Source organism: Cervus canadensis, chromosome 6, assembly GCF_019320065.1.
Source record: "Cervus canadensis isolate Bull #8, Minnesota chromosome 6, ASM1932006v1, whole genome shotgun sequence".
In the NCBI taxonomy this organism is placed as follows: Eukaryota; Metazoa; Chordata; class Mammalia; order Artiodactyla; family Cervidae; genus Cervus; species Cervus canadensis.
The window spans coordinates 71843750-71865068 of NC_057391.1; the positions used below are offsets into that span (position 1 = coordinate 71843750).

General features: G+C 46.8%; 1 protein-coding gene across 1 annotated transcript in view; it reads right to left on the reverse strand.

The window, feature by feature from the left end:
• The window catches only part of SPTB (spectrin beta, erythrocytic), a 128286-nt gene that overhangs the window by 49656 nt on the left and 57311 nt on the right, over positions 1-21319 (reverse strand). The window contains exons 2-4 of the mRNA XM_043472286.1: positions 20401-20599; positions 1744-1895; positions 112-285 (exon numbers count right to left, since the gene is read on the reverse strand). Coding sequence (XP_043328221.1) covers positions 112-285; positions 1744-1895; positions 20401-20548 — 474 coding nt within the window. The 5' untranslated portion in view covers positions 20549-20599. The remainder of the gene's footprint in view (positions 1-111; positions 286-1743; positions 1896-20400; positions 20600-21319) is intronic.

A 21319-nucleotide genomic window follows, 5' to 3' on the forward strand; every position in this document is an offset into this window, starting at 1 on the left:
GCAAGTTGGTGATGCTCAGGATGCTCTCTCCGTCCTACAAGCACTGTCCCGGGGGACACACGCATGAACACTCACACTCATTCGCCATCTTCTTAGGTCCCGGGGACCCACCTGGAAGCGCAGGATGATGGTCCAGATGAGGCCGAGGACCAGGCGGTGGTTGCCGTCCACGATGTCATGGGAGCCCATGTTCTCCAGGTGCACGCGCTGCTCCCTCAGGAACTGCAGGGCCTTGTCCACATTCTCCAGGCAGTGGATGCGCATCTTCCCCTTCGTGGGCTTTGGCTGAGGGACAGCATTGCCCCCACGGGCAGGGAAGAACCTCACGGTCATGCCTGGACCAGCTCCTGTCATCAGCATCCACCCTCCACGCCAAACTCCACCTCCTAGCTCACTCCTTGACGTTTCAACCTCCTCCTTTCAGCAAAGTTCAGGGGTTCCCTCTTTGAGCACCCAGAGCTCTGCAAGTGGGCTGTACCAGTGCTGTTCCTCAGTCTAAACAGAGCTTTGTGAGTGGTAATAGATGACATTCAGATGAATAACACAACAGGGAGTTAACTGAGCACTTACTATGTGCCAGGCACACTTCTAGGTACTATTTGCTGCTGATTGGTGATAACAGTGGCTTTCAGTTTGGTGACTGATAATGGGTTCATCCTGCCATCCGACCTCCTCCCTCCTCACCCTTGAATGGCCCCAACTGAAGCTCAAGGGACCACCATTGCTGAGTAATTGCATCATCTGAAGGGTTCTCAGTGGTAACTCTCTCTAGTGGGCCTTCAGTGAAGGTTAAGAGGCATTCTTTAACTTCAGCCTGGAGTTGAAAAGGAAACAGAAGAACGTGGAATCTTTCACTCAAACCCCAAGGATCTTAGCCTACATCATCAGGCACAGGTATCATTTTAAACAGGGGAGAAATGAGACAAAGAAGGCCCTGCCTGGTAGGCCCAAGGTCACAGTGGAAGTGACTAAACAAAACATGAGCCCTGACCTGGTTCTCCTGCAGGGGCAACATTGCTGCTGGGTGAGTTACAACTGAGAGGGCCCGAAATAAATCTCCACTTGTAAGAGTGATGGACACAAAGGAAAATCTCTTCCATTCTTTCCTCCTGGTTCCACAAAGGATGCAAATTCTTCAGCTGGGTAATGGTATCTGTCTTAGCCTTTGCTAGGAGGCTGAAGGTAAGCTCACTGCAGGCCAGACAAAGATAACCAGATCCCAAGAGAAGAAAGTCAAGGGCTCTTTTTCTGAAGGAATATGAAGGAGGTGGGAGTGGCCAGAAAAAAGCAAGAAATTCTGAGACACTTCAGCAAAATTAACTAAAGTTTTGATTGATATATTGGATGGAAAGTCATCGCATTTATGTTGGGACATATGGGTGGGGCTAGTGGTAAAGAATCTGCCTGCCAATCCAAGGGATACAAGAGATGTGGGTTTGATCCCTGGGTTGGGAAGATCCCCTGGAGAAGGAAATGGCAACCCACTCCAGTATTCTTGCCTGGGAAATTCCATGGACAGAGGAGCCTGGCGTGCTACAGTCTTTAGGGCTGCATGGAGGTGGACATGACTAAGTGGCTAAGCACAGCACATTTTTAGATGAATAAGTTCAGAGAACCAATCAGTCACATGGATACATTGCATCATTACTATTGCAGGTTGTGAGAAGTGGAGAGGCCCCAGACCGTGTCTTTGCTGCAGAGGGGACCCAGGACCAGCCACAGGACCCAGGGGAGGGGCTTTACCAGCATCTCTCCGGAGAGCACCTCCAGCAGCTTGATGAGCATCCGCCCGTCCCGCAGGTCCTTGTAGAGGTCGGTGATGCGGCAGGACACGCGCGCCAGGTGTGAGTTCACCCATTTCGTGAAGGTCTTCTTCTGAACAACTTCCCGCTCATCTGGGTTGGGAGAAGAGCCTTGGGTGAGGTGCCTGAGATTGGCAGAGTCCATTTGCCATGTGATACGGGGCCAGAGGGTTTTTCACCTTAACCCAGAATTGCCCCATCCCTGGCAGAGGAGGTGGGTACATTTATTCTATCCCATCTGTTCTATCCCCCTCTGGGAAGCACTGGTGACCAGAGCGCAGCCTTTTGGTGACACAGCTCCATGTGCCATGTCTAGGGTAATAAGAAGGTAACTTCTAGCACCATGGTATCAAGGTGCCCCGAACCTAGTCACCTGCTTGCTTGTGCCCATCAGAATGCTCTGTACCCCTGGGTCAGCAAGCTCAGATTTCAATGTCAGGTTCACCTGTCCACTCATCCAACAAATACTCCCTCTGTCTAGAAGGCTTTCTCTCTGCCCCTCTACCTCATCCCATCCATTGCACCTAACTCCTAGTCATCCTTTAAGAGTTAGAGGAAACAGTGCTTCTCCGGGAAGCTTTTGTGACCCCTAGGTTGGGTCTCACCTGGTGTGCCCTGAACCCTACATCTGCATCGCTCATTTCTCTCTCCTCGTACTTGGATTAGTTGAAAGTCTGTCTTTCCTGCAAGACTGCAGGCTCCCTGAGTCCAGCAACGTTGTCTGTCTTGCTCATCTCTATGTCCCCAAAGCCGGGAGCCTGGCACACAGCAGGTCTCCAGAGCCATACTGTAGCTGGCTGTGTGGAGGTTTAGCCAGCTCCTATGCCAGGGCTCCTGATACATAAAAGCAAAACACACTGCCTGCCCTCAAGGAGCTGCTGGTATGCAGAGGAGAAGGAAGAACATGGAGACGATGAGACCAGGTGGAAAATGTGATCCACGTGGGGCTTGGGCTGGAGGCTGTGTACTAAGTTCTCTTTCTTGCCTCCAGAATAGCAGGCATGATTTTCCTTCTTCAGACCTGGGAAGCTGACACCCTCGGCCTGAATGAGCCTCAGTCCAAACCAGGCTGCTGGCCCAGGCTTTGCCAGTTCAGGTGGGTACCTCTTAGTACTTCCGTTAAAACAGTTACTGTAAAATAAATGTTGGGATCTGTCTGGTTAGGGCTGGGAAGCTTGATTGAGATGCTGGAGAGAAGACAGGGACTGGGACTTCAAAAAGATTGGGGGACAGGGTAAAAGAGAGAGAGAAGAGGAGCAGAAAAGATAGAAACAAGGAGAGCAGTTTAGTGAACAGCCTTTGGCAAACTGCTTCTGGGCATGGTGGCTGAGGGTTCCAGGTGGGAGCTGACCTGGCAGTATGGCTGGGTCATGGAGGGTCCCCGGAGAGAGTGTGCTTAGGTTGGTCACAGACAGGGCAGACTCCGAGCAGTCCAGCCAGGAGGGAATGTCAGCACCGTGAAAGCAGGCTAAATGTCGGCTCAGCTGAGCCCAAACCGTGGAAGGGCTGGCTTCTTCAATGATTAAATATCTGACTTAACAACAACAAGAGGAGCCCAGCCAGCATGGCCTCGAGGGGATAACCCTGGCGGTTCCTGAGGCTCACAGCATCCAATTCCTTTCCACTTCGTGGCTATTTTGGTGTTAGCAACTCAGACCCTTTATTCGCTTATTCATTCATTCAGCAATTGCTCATTGTACAGTCATTAGGTGCCAGGCTCCGAGTGGAGGTGGGGCATTCAAGGACAGGAAAGAGTCCCCTCCTTGACGCAGACAAACTTGATTATAAATATGATAAGCTCTGGAGTCATGTGTAAAGAATTCTATGGAAGCCATCTAAATAAGACTTCTAAGAAGAGGAAAAACACTACAACTGATTATACAAATCCACCATAATAAATATAAAGTTCAAATGTGGCTTATTCATTCTGGGCCTCTGGGCAAAGTTCCAGGGGGGAAAATCCCCTTATTCTACTGGACCCTTCCCTGATTTCAAGGTCTGCTTCAGCAAAATGTAACTAAACTTTTGATGATATATTGGAAGGAAAGCAATTGAATTTAAGTTGGGACATGTTTAGATTCAACAGAGCCAGCCTCAGCCCCATGCCATGATGCATTCCCTAGAGATCAGACCAGCTCCATAAGAGGCTAACCCTTCCAGTCATTGTGGAGGGTTTGTCCAAGGGGCTGGAATTTTTTGTCCCTTAAGAGGTAACTGTCTCAAAAAGTCAAAGTCCTTTCTTTCCTTCACCTTTTCTTGTCTTTAAGAATCAAAAGAGTTCATTATGTGGGTGCTGAGACCTGTTTACTTGTGCTCAGCAAAGTGTAAGGAAGAGCTTCTAGCTGGGACATGGAATTTGATTCTAGGCTGCCTACCTGGCATGTGGGTCAGTGCAGATGTAAATCACCCTTAGAGCTCTCCAGTTCTCAACAAATAATGCGTATGGGGTCCCTAAATGCTGGAGCTGCAGGTTTAGAGCTCAGGCAGGCAGCCTCCTGGCTGCCTTTTACTTGAAGGCTGGGGTGCAATTGCCTAGGATACCGGGCACCCTGAAACCGTCTGTAGTGTTGAGACAGGGGAAATATTCCAAGAGGCTCATGACTGTTGAGGAGAGGCAGGCCCCGAGGTGGGGAGGATTTCCGTCAGCTTGTAGCCCTGGCCGCTTCTCATCAACACGCTCCAAGCTCACTCCCATAAGGTGCTCAGCAAAGCTGTCTGAGTGCAGGAGGGGGGCACAGAGGAGCAGAGCAAGCTGGGCTGGGAACCCTGGGGTGTGGACAGACGAGGAAGACAGTCAAGCATTGGGACTGCTGTCCCCAGGGGACCCGGGCCATCCTGCAGGGAACCACTGTGGAAAAGAGGCCTCAGCAAGGCCCTGCCATGGGCCAGGCCTTATTTCCAGGGCCCTAACTCTGCCAGTATAAGGCAAGGGGCAGGTCCACCACATGGCCTGACTTGAAACCACCAGAACCTCAGAAAATACTCATCTCCACAACCATCAAGCTCATGGCCTCTGCATTCCTGCCTGTTCCTCTCCCCTCCCTTCCTTGACTCTGGCCATCCTCCTTCTTCTCTAGAAAATTCCCCTTCCTCTCTGCCCAGCGAGCTAGAAGCACTGTCTGGGTATTGTGACCAGCTGATCTTTCTTTTACATTCCCCTTCAAAGGTTTAATTTGAGGTCAAATAAACCCAACACAACTCAAGTATTTACCTGCTAATGAGTTCATACATGGAAAGTGCTTAAAATCTACCTGGCACACAGAAAGTTTGCGGTAAATGTGAACTATCATTGTTATCACTGATGCTACTATCATCACTGCCTGCAGGGCCCAGAAGCTGCAAGAAGCATGAGACAGGCTCAGTCTCCCCAAAGGCCTCGCAATCTAGTTGAGGAAACAAGACAAAGACCCACTAATAGTTTTATAGCCACCTAAGAGATAAAGGGCAGTTCATTTTAATAATACAAAAGCTGTCACAAGGTAATATTGGATTATTATCAGATAAAAGGCACATAGAATAAATGGTCAAGGATCAAAGAGGAGAGAGGTCATTTCTAATTGGATCACTTAAGAAGGGGCTCATGAAGAAAACCATTTTGCACAGGCAGAGGAGGAAGGAGGGGACCCGTGACATGGGATACATAAAAGGGTGGTGCTTGTTCAAGAGTTGCAGACTAGCTGCAGGTAACAAGAAAATACGTGGAAAACAGGTTTTAAATCGGATGTGGAAAGCCTTGAAGGGAAAGCTAAGAAGTTCAGATTTAATCCTAGAGGCTAAAGGACCCACTGAAGTGATGGCAAGATCATTTCCTGAAAAAGGAATCTGGAAAACTCCCAATGATAATAAAATGACAAAACATTTCAGCTTAAACTTAAAAATAATTGGGCAAATTCTATATAAATCTAGAAAGTCTCCAAAGGCTCACCAAAGACTTGAACAAATGGAAAAATCACACAAAATTCTTCAATAGGAAAACTCAATATCATAGAGATGTCAATTTATCCTAAATTTATATATTTAATATTATTTAAAAATATATATAATTTAAGTTTCAGGGGAAACTAGAAAAACAACTAGAAAACTCATGATAAAAATAGCTAAGAAAATTTCAGAAGAGTAATAAAGGTAACCAACCTTCCCAGGTGTTTTTTCTAACAAATATTATAGTATAAAGTTATAATAATGAAACTGTGTGATACTTATATGGATAAACAAATTAATTGAACAGAAATAGTCCCAAGTATATATAGGCATTTAACATCTGATAAAGGTGGCACTTCAAATATGAAGAGGAAAGATGGATTATTGGGTATAGGGTGCTGATGATAAGATCTCTTCAAGAAACTTAGAGATACCAAGGGAACATTTCATGCAAAGATGGGCTCAATAAAAGACAGAAATGGTACGGACCTAACAGAAGCAGAAGATATTAAGAAGAGGTGGCAAGAATACACAGAAGAACTATACAAAAAAGATCTTCATGACCCACATAATCATGATGGTGTGATCACTCAGCTAGAACCAGACATCCTAGAATGTGAAGTCAAGTGGGTCTTGGGAATCTTCACTACTAACAAGCTAGTGGAGGTGATGGAATTCCAGTTGAGCTATTTCAAATCCTAAAAGAGGATGCTGTGAAAATGCTGCACTCAATATGCCAGCAAATTTGGAAAACTCAACAGTGGCCACAGGACTGGAAAAGGTCAGTTTTCATTCCAATCCCAAAGAATGCTCAAACTACTGCACAATTGCACTCATCTCACACACTAGTAAAGTAATGCTTAAAATTCTCCAACCCAGGCTTCAGCAATACCTGAACCGTGAACTTCCAGATGTTCAAGCTGGTTTTAGAAAAGGCAGAGGAACCAGAGAGCAAATTGCCAACATCTGCTGGATCATCGAAAAAGCAAGAGAGTTCCAGAAAAACATGTATTTCCGCTTTATCGACTATGCCAAAGCCTCTGACTGTGTGGATCACAATAAACTGTGGAAAATTCTGAAAGAGATGGGAATACCAGACCACCTGACCTGCCTCTTGAGAAATCTATATGCAGGTCAGGAAGCAACAGTTAGAACTGGACATGGAACAACAGACTGGTTCCAAATAGGAAAAGGAGTATGTCAAGGCTGTGTATATTGTCACCCTGCATATTTAACTTCTATGCAGAGTACATCATGAGAAACACTGGACTGGATGAAGCACAAGCTGGAATCAAGACTGCCGGGAAACATATCAATAACCTCAGATATGCAGATAATACCCTTATGGCAGAAAACAAAGAACTAAAGAGCCTCTCGATCCAAGTGAAAGAGGAGAGTGAAAAAGTTGGCTTAAAACTTAACATTCAGAAAACCAAGATCATGGCATCTGGTCCCATCACTTCATGGCAGATAGATGGGGAAACAGTGGAAACAGTGTCAGACTTTATTTTTTGGAGCTCCAAAATCACTGCAGATGGTGACTGCAGCCATAAAATTAAAAGATGCTTACTCCTTGGAAGCAAAGCAGAGACATTACTTTGTCAACAAAGGTCCATCTAGTCAAGGCTATGGTTTTTCCAGTAGTCATGTATGGATTTGAGAGTTGGACTATAAAGAAAGCTGAGCGCTGAAGAATTGATGCTTTTGAACTGTGGTGCTGGAGAAGGCTCTTGAGAGTTCCTTGGGCTGCAAGGAGATCCAACCAGTGAGATCAGTCCTGAGTGTTCATTGGAAGGACTGATGTTGAAGCTGAAACTCCAATACTTTGGCCACCTGATGCGAAGAACTGACTCATTTGAAAAGACCCTGATGCTGGGAAAGATTGAAGGCAGGAGGAGAAGGGGATGACAGAGGATGAGATGGTTGGATGGCATCACTGACTCAATGAACATGGGTTTGGGTAAACTCCAGGAGTTGGTGATGGACAGGGAGGCCTGGTGTGCTGTGGTCCATGGGGTTGCAAAGAGTCAGACACGACTGAGTGACTGAACTGAACTGAACTGATAAGACTAGGTGACCATCCAGGAAAAATTAAGTTAAATTCACATCTCATACTCTAAGACAAATTTCATTTGGGTCAAAAATTGAAATGTAAAAAACAAAACCATAAAAATACCAAAATCAATTATAGTAGAATGTTTTTTATGTTAGTGTAGGGAAGGGTTTTCTAATTCCAACACAAAATCCAAAGCCATAAAATGAAAGACTAAAAGTTCAAGTGCATTAAAAAATGTTTGTGTGGGATAAACACCATAAGCAAAGTCAAACAAATGTGGCAAAGTATTTGTAACTCACATCACAAAGGGCTAACTTACCTTGTAGGTAAAGAACATCTATAAACTAATGAGAAAAAAGACCAATAATCCAATAGCATAATGAAATAAGAATGTGAACAAAGAGTTAACAGAAAAAAATTATAAAAGTCTCTCAGATGTATAAAAAATTATCCAAGCTACTCATAATAGAAATACAAATTAAAAACACACATACACACATAAACCTAATACACAGTCCTTAATTAGTTTAAACAAACTAATGATAAAAGACATCTTTGAGACAACAGGAAAATTTGAATATTAATTGGGTATTAGATTATATAAGGGAATTATTCATTTTACTAGGTGTAGTGACAGTATTATAGTTAAGTGGGAAATGCTCTTGTTATTCAGATATTCATGCTAACCTATTATCATAAAATAAGAGTAGAATGTCATGATAATCTTCACTCTACTTTAAAAATATTTCAGCCCCAACATGAACAAGCAAACATGGCCAAGTATTAACAGTTCTTAAATCTAGGTGATAATTCATTTTACTTTTATCTCTACTTTTTTGCATGTTTGAAAATTTTCATACTAAAAGTACAAAAGTAAAATCAAAGTACATCAAGACACTATGTTTTACTTATCAGATTCACAAAGATCCAAAAGTGTGATAAAATACCATGTTGGCAAGGAAGTGGGGGAGAAAACAGTCATATGTTTTTGGAGAGGGTGTAAAAGGCAATTTGGCAAGATGGATCAGAATTATAATTGTACTTACTTTGGGACCCAGTAATTCCATTTCTAGGGATTTATCCTTCAGATAGACATACATTTGCAAAATGACACATATCAGTTTATTCACTGCACTTTTGGAAATAGCAGAAGATTGGAAACACTCTACATGTCTACCAGTAGAGGACTGGTTAAATTAAAATTATGTCTAGACCATGGAATATCTGCAAAAAGAATGAGAAGCCCATTTGTGTACTAATATAAAATGATCTTCAAGATACACCGGGTGGGGTGTATCTTGAAAAGGTACAATTGTAATTGAAAAGGACAATAAGGTACAAAATAGGGTGGGGAAAATCTGAGAAAAACAATATAGACTATTTGCTAATATGTGCAAAAAACATTCCTGGAAAGATACATGAAAAGCTGGTAACACTGGTTATGGGAAAATAACTGAGTCTGAAGAACTGAGATGGGAATTGTTGTTGTTCAGTTGTGTCTGACCTTTTGTGACCCCATGGACTGCAGGACACCAGGCTTCCCTGTCCTTCACTGTCTCCCAGAGTTTGCTCAAATTCACATCCAGTGTGTGAACGATGCCATCCAATCATCTCATCTTCTGTTGCCTTCTCCTCCTGCCTTCAATCTTTCTCAGCAGCAGGGTCTTTTCAAATGAGTCTGCTCTTTGCATCCAAAGGATTGGAGTTTCAGCTTCAGCATCAGTCCTTCCAATGAATATTCAGGACTGATTTCCTTTAGGATGGACTGGTTGGATCTCCTTGCAGTCCAAGGGACTCTCAAGGGTTTTCTCCAACACCACAGTTCAAAAGCATCAATTCTTTGGCACTCAGCTTTCTTTATGCGCTTCCCTGGTAGCTCAGACAGTAAAGTGTCTACCTACATTGCAGGAGACCTGGGTTCGATCCCTGAGTCGGGAAGATTCCCCTGGAGAAGGAAATAGCAACCCACTCCAGTATTCATGCCTGGAAAATCCCATGGACAGAGGAGCCTGGGGGCTACAGTCCATGGGGTCGCAACGAGTCGGACACGACTGAGCGACCTCACTTTCAGTTTCTTTCACTTTCTTTATAGTCCAACTCTCACATCCATACATGACTACTGGAAAAACCATAGCTTTGACTAGACTGACCTTTGTTGACAAAGTAATGTCTCTGCTTTTTAATATGCTGTCTAGGTTGGTCATAGCTTTTCTTCCTAGGAGTAAGCGTCTTTTAATTTCATGGCTGCAGTCACCATCTGCCCCCCAAAAAAATGTGTGTCACTGCTTCCATTGTTTCCCCATCTATTTCCCATGAAGTGATGGGACCAGATGCCATGATCTTAGTTTTCTGACTGTTGAGTTTTAAGCCAACTTTTTCACTCTCCTCTTTCACTTGGATCAAGAGGCTCTTTAGTTCTTCTTTGTTTTCTGCCATAAGGGTGGTGTCATCTGCGTATCTGAGATTATTGATATTTTTCCCGGCAATCTTGATTCCAGCTTGTGCTTCTTCCAGCTTGGCATTTCACATGATGTACTCTGCATAGAAGTTAAATAAGCAGGGTAAAAATATACAGTCTTGACATACTCCTTTCCCGATTTGGAACCAGTCTTTGTTCCATGTCCAGTTCTAACTGTTGCTTTCTGACCTGCATACAGATTTCTTAGGAGGCAGGTAAGGTGGTCCATCTATTTATTCCTACTATGGCTTCCTATAAAATTCCTTGACTGTTTCATGTCTCTCTCTCTTATCTCTGTTAGAAACCTGCTCCCAAAATTAGAAAATAAAAAAAATTTAAAAAGTAGAGAATAGTAGCCTAAATATCCAATGGGGGATTATTTAATAATTTTGGCACATTTATATATATGTATAAGGTGGAAGAACTTCCAATAGCAAGAAAAGATATTATAATATATTTTAAGGGAAAATTCAGATTATAAAACTACCTGCATAATATAAAACTACAATATAATATTTTAGACCTATATACATAGATTCATAGAAAAAAGCTAATGATATACTATATTATAGCTGGGTGTTAAGACTGTGGGTGACACTTTGTTTTGCTTATCTATGTTTACTAAAATGTCTGCAATGTACATACATAACTTTTATAATAAGAAACAACAGATGTCATAAAGAAAAATGGGACATAGAACTCAAATCCCAAAGAACAAATGACTGATTAAAAGTCAAAATGGATCCGTCTTAAGGAAGTCTGAATTTTCACCAGTGCATGGCTTTAAGCTATGGGTAAAGCTAGGTGGTCAGAAAGGCAAGTGGGAGAAAAGGTACCAAGGGAGGCCATGGATCAATAGCCTGGGCCTGGAAATAGGCATTTACTTTTTTTGCAGGTTTACAAAGGGATTTCCCTCCATTTCATGCCAGGAAGTCAAGAACTTATAGAATCTGAGAGAGGGATATCTGAACTTGTGACAAACCCCAATGGTATAGATACCAATCTATTATAAAGCCTAGCATGGGGCAGACTCTCAGGGATATGTCATAAACCATCCTGCTTGCACAAATTCTACTCTTCCTGTTTAGTTTGGGGAGGAATTGTTCTTTCCGCCAACCAACTTTCATCATACTGGTATTGTGAACAGCTTGGGTACAGTTCTTCCGCCCATAAGGATTTCGAAGCCAACTAGGGCTGATCCTAAGAGAAAACTTAAAGATGCTTACTACACATGCCAATGCATATTTGAATATATACAGATTCCTTTAAATGCAAGAATAAAGCACACAAGACTGACTCTAAAAGCGAGCAGAGTTAAACACTAAGATGCTGGTTAACTAGATCTGGGTACATTAACACAAAGGAAGACTATAAAGCCATGAAAATGATAATCTGCATATTTACAGGCATGAAAAGATATTCATAATATATTTCTCAGTGAAAAACAGTCTAAGATTATAGATGATGTTTATATTTATACATATACATACACAGTCTATGTATATGTATAAATACAAAAATGTATCCATAGACATTACAATATCTATATGGGGTATTCACAAATGTCTATACTTTCTTTTTAATCAGTTTTTCTAATCTTTTCTACACTAAATATATATTCTTATGCAATAGAAATGTTTAAAGATATAAATCACTCTAATTTTAAAATATAAAAGAGGATTTTTATGTATTTTTTAATAAAGTAGGTTTTTATATATTATAGGAAAAGTTTAAATTTAAAATATTTCATGTGAACAAATGAAGAAATGAAGCCACCAGTCTTCCCTGGTGGCTTCGGTGGTAAAGAATCTGCCTGCAATGTGGGAGACCTGGGTTCGATCCCTGGGTTGGGAAGATCCCCTGCAGGAGGGCATGGCAACCCACTCCAGTAATCTTGCCTGGAGAATCCCCAGGGATAGAGGAGCCTGGCAGGCTACAGCCCATGGGGTGGCAAAGAATTGGACATGACTGAGTGACTAAGCACAGCACAGCATGTGAAGAAGGCTAGTTTTGATCCAGGGCTTGAAGATGATAATACTTCTAGAATGGCAGGGAAGGAAGGAGGAGTCTCTGGTGGAACCTTGCAAACCCAAATGTGTATGTGCATATGTACATGAAGGTATATGCGTGCATGCTTTTGGGGTGAGGGTGAGAAGAGTTTACCAGAGCAAAGAAGTCAAAGGACAGTCTATGGAAACTGAACTTTATCCTCCAGGAAAGGAAGAGCCAGATAAAGTGATACCTCACTAAAAATTTGCTGCAGGAGAAAGATTCTAACCACCCTGCATAAATGGGATTGGACAAGGGAGAGGCTGGAGCCCAGGAAACTCGCTCAGAGGCAGCAGCAAAAGTCTGTCTGATGTGCCGAGGCCTCACTGACATGTGAACTATGGGAATGAAATGACAGGAGATGATCTGGACAACATCACAGGACAAGGGGCAGCTGGCCCTGGCAGGTGACAGCATTTGGAGGCTGTAAGACAGAAGTAAAAATGAGTTCAGGGTTTTGATTAAAGAGGCTCAAGAGGCTGGTGGTGAAAGGAAACATGGGAAGAGATGTCTCAGATGGAGTGCCGAGGAGGAGACAATGCAGACCTGAAGGACATTCAAGTGCTGTCGCCTCAACAGCAGAGGGCTGATCGTAATAGCCTGGGATTCTAGGCTTGTCCTGGCCCTTCCTGCTGTGGGACTTCCCTAATCTAGAAAGGGGAGGGTAATAGTTACACCTTGCCAACTTCAGAGTGGTTGAAGGGCCAGTGAGATCTGGATAAAAAGTACCTAGAACACGAAGCAGCTGAACAAACACCAAGCCCTGCTGTCATGCACGCAGGTGGTGGCTGCGTGGAGAGAGGATACTTGCTGAGAACATGAGGCCGCAGAAGTCAGAGACGGTCCAGGATTCGGCCTCAGCCTAGCTGTTAATGAACACAGAGAATTTCTGGAGAACCCACTGATTTACTGAAAAGGGTCGATTCCCCTCCCCCAAGCCAGGAGCCAAAGCTCCGAGGTAAAGACACATGGTCAGCCCTGCCTCAGGGAGCTTCTCCCCAGGTTCCGAGCTGGAAAGTCCTTCTGCGATGTCTGGTTCAAGCCCCTTACATTACAGGTGAGGAAACTGAAGCCTGGAGGAGCACGAAAGTAAGTTGGCTGAGGTCACCACACTGGGGAAAGTCTGTGAGGGCAACAGGACAGAAGAATTATGTGGTGGGGACGAACCACTTTCCTGCTTCCAGGGGCCACCAAGCTGACTCTCCCCGCCACCTTCTCTTTCTTGGACATTTCATAACCTGTTCTCCCCCTTGAGGCTAGAGTGATCTTTCAAAGCTAAATGTAACCACATCACTTCTTTGTGGTGGGCTGGGATACATGTTGACAGGTTGGGAGCAGCACCATCTGTCTGTCAGGCCCTTTCCTGAAGGCCACAGCCTTTGTCCTGAAAGCCTACAGCTCTTCCTGCTGAAAGTTCCCACCCTTTGACCCTTCAACTCTGCCAGTCCTTTGCAAGCAATCCCCTCATAAACATCACCACTATGAGTTACCTGCTGCTTCCTGCCAGGACCCTGAAGACACCCAGGGCCTTGAAGGTCCCTGGTGACTTGGTTCTTACCTGCCCCTCCTATCTCCACTCACTCATCCCACACTCTTATTCAAACAAGCCCCCACTCCTCCTTGGACGAATTATAAGCTGTGGGTTATGTTATAAATGCACAATTTCTAGTAAGTCTTCATAGCATTTATCCTAATTTGTCATGACATACCTGTCTATGTGTACAAAAACACATGTGTGGTTATTTAAAATTTTTAATTGGGAGATAATTGCTTTACAAAGTTGTGTTGGTCTCTGCCATACACCAACATGAATCAGCCATAGGAATACATGTGTCCCCTCCCTCCTGAACCTCCCTCCCAGCTCCCACTCCCATCCCACCCCTCCAGGCTGTCACAGAGCACTGGGTTGAGCTCCCTGTGACGTACAGAAAATTCCCACTGAGCTATCTATTTTACATACGGTAATGTGTATGTTTCAAGGCTACTCTCTCATGTGTGACTATTTGATCAGTTTCTTTCTCACTAGACTGTAGAATGAGACTCCCTGGTTGATCCCAGTTTTCAGAGTCTGAAGGCCAAAGGGTTTGGAAACAAAATGCTGCCAGAGACTCAGCTACCGGCCTCCCTGTCATTCTTTCTCTGTGACAAGATATAAAGGGAAAATGAACAATTGCTACAGTTGCTCTGAAAATGACACTCTTGGCACCTCTTCAGCCAAGCAGCAGGCAGGGGCTGCCCCGTGGGGGTGGAGGGGCAGGATTGTCAGCTGCTCCCAGGAGCCAGAAGCACAGGCAAGGCCTGGTGTCAGGACCTGCCTTTGGGAGCGAAGCTGACAGCTCACAGGAATGGCCTAGAGATGGAGGAAGCTATTAACATGGCTCACTCAGACTGCACGCCACAGGGAGGGGACAGCGTCTCATTATTAACCTCGGTGTATTAATATTTGATAAAGCATCTTCATGATGATAGATAGCAGTCACCCAGAGAAGGGGAAGAGCTGCAGTTCTGCAAAGCATTCTCAGAGAGGAAGAACAGCTTTTATTGAGAGGGGGTGACGGGAGAAAGTGTTATGTCCTGGGCAGGAGAAAACTGCCCTGACCACACAGCGCAGTCGGCACGATGGCCTCTCTCGTAGGTTGGGCTGCACAGGTAACCGGCAGGCTTCTCTGCACAGTGGCTTGTCTCAGGGGAAGGAGGAGGACTCACAATGGCTGACCTCCAAGAGAAAGCTGCTGAACCATTTTTTTTTTTTTCCTTCTGACAGTACATTAAAATGATGGCTGATGATTAAAGATATTTCCGTGAATAGTACATCTTCCCAATATGTGGTCTCTAAATAGAACTCCATTCCACGTTTTGAAATCGGAGAAGAAAACATCTTAAAAAGCTCTCACTAATGACACCATCTTTGTTCTCACAGGTAGCTTAAGAGAGACATTTGGGCTGTGTACACCTGATGGATGCCTTTTGGTCTCCAGCAGCTGCTTTTGAAATTGTCATCTTACCAGGCTGCCAAGAAGTTGCTGAGCCCTCCTGGCACAACCGTAGTGAAACCCTGCTTTCTGAAAGAAATCATTCACCCTCTGGATACAAAGCCCTTCTCAGGCAACCAGGGCACCTGGGCTCAGCATCATCCTGGGGCAGGTGGGGAAAGGGGAAGGTGGGAGGAGGCCAAGCATCACTTTTTGCCACCAAGATCAGGCAGGAATCCACAGCACCCTCCCCGGGGAGTGTCTGGGGTGTCAAGGCCAGTGGGCAGGGAGCAGCACTGACCCTGTGTCCAAGGACCACTCTCCTGAGGCTCTGATGGAGCTGGCCACAGACCTTAACCTTGGGGCCTGGTTCAGTGGGTCTGAAAGACGTTCCAGGTTCCAAGTGGAGCAACCGTATGCTTCAGAGCACGGGGACACAGCCTGCAGGGCACCTGTTGCCCTGTTGTGTTCTCTGAATCATCCTTGACCAACTTCACCATCGGCCTCACCTCACTTCCAGTAAGAAGGCGACAAAGAGAGAACGCGGGAAGGAGGCACGTCTCTAGTTCGAAACATCACTTGCATTCCGATTTAGAGGCAAAAGCAGAGTGGGCTACACAGTTTCACGCATTTGGTCTTAAAAGGGAGGCTCTGTGTAGTCTGCCCCGTAGTAAGTGTTCAATGAGCCAAAGAAGCGGAGGAAGGACATGTCGGTCCTTCCCTCCCCAGAGCCTCCCAGGAGGCCTCAGTCTGCTCTCTGCATCACCGCCGTCCAGATGTCTCTGCACCGAGGAGCTGGAAGTTACACCGCGGGCGGCGCTTGAGAGGCGGGGAAGCTGAGCTGTGTGCGTGTAAGACAGGCAGGGGACGTGGGGAGGAGGTTAAGGCACAGGTTTCTCTTCTCAGGGCACCTTTCTGTTGCTTTCCTCCACTCCCAGCCCCCTAGCTGGGTCACATCTGCCCCGAGGCAGCGCCTTCACCCAAATCTCAGGGTTACACAATCAAGTGCAAAGGGTGTGTGCAGCGCAGAGGCCTCCTCTGGCATGAGGGAGGGCACAGACGACGGGCGTTCAGGCCAGAAATTCCCCACAGCCTGCAGTCCCTCCTCCAGACCGCAAGTGTTTACCCCATGGCGCCCAGGGTGAAGGACAGGAAACGGGGTGAGTGACAGTGAGGTGGCTCGGGGAGACACAAAGGCCGGAACCTCTTGGAGGGATGCGAACTCGGGCTCTCCAGCTGCCTTCCTGCCTCCAGTCTTTCAAGGCAAGTCCCACAAGTAGGCAGGTGCCAGACGCAGGCATCAAAGCAGAGGACGGCCTCCTATTCGGGAAGAAGCCTCAGGACTCACCCACCACCGAACCTCAAGAAGCGCTGCCAGCTTTAGAGGCCAACACTGAGAGCAGCATTTGCCTGGGGACCTCCTGGGCTTCCAAACCTCCCCTTGCATCGCCAAGGTCAAATCCATCCCCATCCAGGAGCCTCCTGCAGCTTCTTCTTACCCACCTCCCCCTTTGCTTTAGTCAGGCTGATCCAGTTTCAAATGCAGAGGAATTCATTCTGGAGAGAAGTCAGGTATCTGTATACCAACGTGGAGGTTTCCAGGCAGAATAACCAGATGGCTTGTTTATTTTGACTCCAGGAGGAAGAGCTGGGAATGATTTGAAAGGCAGGAGAGAGACTGTCTCCTCTGGCGCTTTGAGGAAGGTGACTTGGGAGGCAGAATAGACGGAGTCCACTTAACCAAATGCAAGTCTTCTAACCACGGGTCTCTAAGTCGGGAGGGACCAGGAGGTGCCGCCACACTAAGGAGGGCATCTAACAAGGCCCCATGGTCCTTGGTTTCCTGGGTCCTCCCATCACCCAGCTAATGGCAGAGACACACCTGGGATCCAGGTGTGCTGAGAAGAAAGTGCTGCGCAGCAGGGGGCATCGTTCCCATAGCCACTGGGTCCCTGGGGGCCAAGCCAAGAGCTCCAGGCACAAGCGTTAGCCTAATTTCACTGGCTCCTGGCTCCTTTTCAGACCCAAGCCTTCTAAGACAAAGTGGGGTGGGGGTTAAGAGGGAAGAAAATGGCCCTGGAACAGGCCAAGGTAACTGGGACATTGTCTGGACTGATGATCTCAAATATTTGAAGTTGGGAGAAGACAAGGGACAGAAAGATACTATTAATATTCCTGGGAGTCCCCTGACAGCCGAGTGGTTAGGACTCTGCACTTTCACTGCTGAGGGCCTGGGTTCAATCCTTAGTCAGGGAACTAAGACCCCACAAGCCACTGGGCTAGGAAAAAAAATACCATTCCCAAGTAGATTTCCTGTAAATACTAATAGTCATCCAGGAATTTAATTAATAAAAAACTTTCATAAACCTTATCTTGCTTGATCTTCACAACAACCTTGGGAAAATACTACGGTCTTCATTTTGTAAAACAGGAGACTGAGTGAACTGTCCTCCATGGCGGTAGCCTCAACGGTGGAACCAGGACCTGAATGTCTTGTGACATTTTCCTCCTCACTCCAAGACCTTCAATTTCAGATGGAAAAGGCCAGGCCAACCTCTCCAGCCCCATCACGTATACCCACAAAGCAGATCACCACCATCTTAAAAGAAAAACAGGGCTGCATGCCTTCCTTGCAGTAATACACCTAGGAGTGGGGGAGTGGCCATGGAGAATGCAGAAATGGTGGTGACCAAAGGCAGCTTCAGCTCCCTCAGCCTCTTTGGAGAGGCCAACCGCTGCCTAGACTGCCAGTGCTGCCAAAGACAGCGCTGAAGAGAAAAACATCAAGAAGTTAAAACCGGTGGGGATCTGGGTGTGGGAGGCTATTGCTCCCTGCTTCTGCTCCGCCCACCCACCAGAATGGTCATTTCGGCCACTCTACCTCGGACCTTCTCAAAGCTTTAGTTTCTCCCACAGATCACCTCAGAGTAGACTCTCAGGAAAGGAAAGTCAGTTAACTTGTTAGGGTTTTATTTGTTTAAAAAAAAACCCTGAATAGACCCCAAACTTGTGTGTTTACTTGCTAGCCAGATGTTCTAAATGGCTAAGATCCAGGCTTGTAACTCTGTACTCTGTGGTTCTGCTCCTCCTGGGGGGCTTTCAGATGCTCTGAGAAAGGAGATGCACACTTTCAGTGAGGAATACACAGGCTGAAGGACGCTCTTTCCCGATCAACCAGCTCAACTTACTTCCACCAGTTTCCCAGGCTGCGCATCAATCAGACCAGGCCTATCAGCCATACCTATCAGCCAACTGGACCAGCTCTAAGCCCATTGTCCTGAGAGCCACACACACCCTTCAGTCCTCAGCCCAAGGACCACCTCTTCCACAAACAAGTCCCTGATTCTCCCTGTTCTCCCGCTTTGTTCCCTCATGGCTATTTAATTATGTGTCTTTCCCATAGTTCTTCTCTAATTCTAGTCTTGCTAATTAATTATGAACATCATTTATTTCCCTAATAGATCATAAACTCCTCAGAGACAGATACTGTGTTGAATCCAATTCTATGCTCCCCCTATCCACGTTCATGTCTGGGTAGGGGTTCGGCTTTGCACATAGTAGGAATATGATTGATAATGGTTAAAATGGAATTTACCCCGGTTTCTTCAAAAACAGGCTACCTGTGAAACACAAAAGACAGCCCCACCCCTCAAGCTGCCCTTTGACAAACTTTACGGAGTATGGTACCCTCTCCCCCCAATTGTATCTCAGGGTCACTGCAGCCAGTCCTAGCCAGCACAAGACACAAAGAAAGTCAAACCAGACGGGCAAAGGCAAGGGCTTTAAGTTTGGTTATTTAAAGAGGTTAAAATTACATAAGCAAAAGCAAGGGACTGGTGCTGTTACACATTGCCAAGGAAAACCAAGGAAGGATTTTGTGGGGTCAGGGGTGGTGAGGAGGAAAGGAGGGAAGAAAGGGAGTTTCCTGCAAAGAGCAAGGACCAAATGGGTGATGGCTGAGACCTGAAAAGATTCCCCACCATCACAAGGAGTGAGACACACCATCCCTTTTACAGGGATGGGAAGCCCAGACACTGCTGAGGTGAGCTGTCATCATGGTCTCAGAGGGGCCCTGCTCATGCCTCAATATGCTGGAGACCTGGGCACCTGGGAGCAGAATGTGGGGAGGGAAGGTGGAAGAGAACCACCAGGAACCTCAGAGAGGGCCATGAGCACTGGCAGAGGGAGAATCACCCCAGAGAGTGCTTACAGGAAAGGCTGTGCGCTTAGTACCAGGCGGAAGATCGAACAACCAATGTCGGGGAAACAAGTCTGATCTGGGCCAGTCACTGATGGAGCAGGTGAAGGAATCCACCCCTTTCCTGGGATAAAGCCACACATACCACCCCCCCCCCCCAACCACCACAGGACCTAAGCTTTCTTTATTGGTTGAGGACTTAGGGTCAGAACACAGCTACCCTGGGACAGGCTCCAGGGAGGCAATAGTCATAGTGATTGGTGGGGGAAAAAAAAATCTCAGAATCAGATCTCAGCCAGCAGGGGAAAGAGAAGCCATTTCTACTAGAGATTTGAAGATCTCTTTCTGCCTCTCCCTCTCCCTCCCTCCTCCCCCCCCCCCCCCCCACAGACATACATCTATTATGAACCTAAGTAAAAATCTAATTCCAGTTTAAGTATAAGAGGTTTAGTCCAGAAAATCCTCCTCTCTGAGGCAGTGTGGGGAAGATCTTATCTGTTCTCCATTTCCTATCGAATCACCCTTTTTCCTTTTGGGGCCACAGAGGAGATGATGAGAATTCCCCTATCCAGGGCCAGGCAGGAGATCGAGATACAGAATGAGGCCCACGCCCCTCTACCCAGCTGACCCACCCCTCACAGGCTCTTTCGCCCAGACCTCCTCTTTACTTCTGACTGCGGCCATAGGTCATTCAGGGCAGAGGACAGGGCCCACCTGGCACCACTTCGTGCCTGGAAGAAAGTGGAGGACACGTGGGGGGAGGGGCCGCCTGCCCTGTGCTCACTCCCAAGGGGCCCTGGCCTCTGAGCCACGTGGCCACGTCTCCATCGCTTCCCTGCCAGGGCTCACGCCAACACACCCAGGGGATTCATCACAGGCGGGAGGGCGGTGAACCTCGGGATTAGGAGAGCGGCTGTCCTAACCCCCATGGCCCCAAAGAGTACCTGCCAAGGCCTTGATCCGGGACCTCTCAAAGAGCCTGGCTGAGCTGTTGTCATTATCCAGCTCATCATCCGGGCCGTCCCAGCGGGCATTGATCCGGCTGTACGGTGGCTGGTTGCCCACGTTTTCAAGCTCCGTGGCTGATGTCATGTCAGCAGGCTGTCCGCAGCTACGCCTGCCTCAGTCTTCATGGAAGGGTCCCTGGGGGTGGGGGGGGACAGTAACACAGTCAGAGGGTTAGCACCCAGCCCCTCAGACTTTGTCTCAGGGGAAACTTATTTGGAGCGGCCGATAGGAGCTGATCTTTGTGGGAGCAGCACAGGGTGCCCTGTGCCTGGCCATGCTTCCTACCCGGGGTCACCGGGTCACCAGGTAGAAAATATTGCAGCAGCAGCAACAGTAACCGGGACGGTGCCAGCAGGGACAGAGGGTTGCAGGCAGCAAGGGTCAGGACGGCCAGCAGGTGGAGATGTCGGACGCAGCAAGCCTGCTTCCTCCAAACCCGCTGCTACAGCCAGAGAGGCGGGGGCTCTCCTGGGAGCCAGCGGCTGGCCGGGACGAACTGGGCAGAGCAGTGCTACCCTGTGACCTGGGGACCCAACCTGGAGGGGAGGTGGGGACAGGGCAGGAGAGGGAGAAGCTGGGAGCTGGTGGAGTCTGACTCAAACGTGAATCAGGAGGGAGAGAGGCAAGTATGAGCTTTGAGATGCCACCGGTGCCACCAGCCCGGAAGCTGCGCTGGGGAACGTCAACTCCTCCCAGAGGCTCCCAAGAGCCCTCCGAGTTCTTGGCCTGCAGCCAATAGTCAGAAAGCTGGCTCTTGCTTTTGCCTTCTCTGAAGTGTGTCCAGGTGCTTGGACAAGCTCTCTGGTTGCATCTCGGGACAGACCATGGAGCCAGACCAGCCTGTTGTCCCTTCAA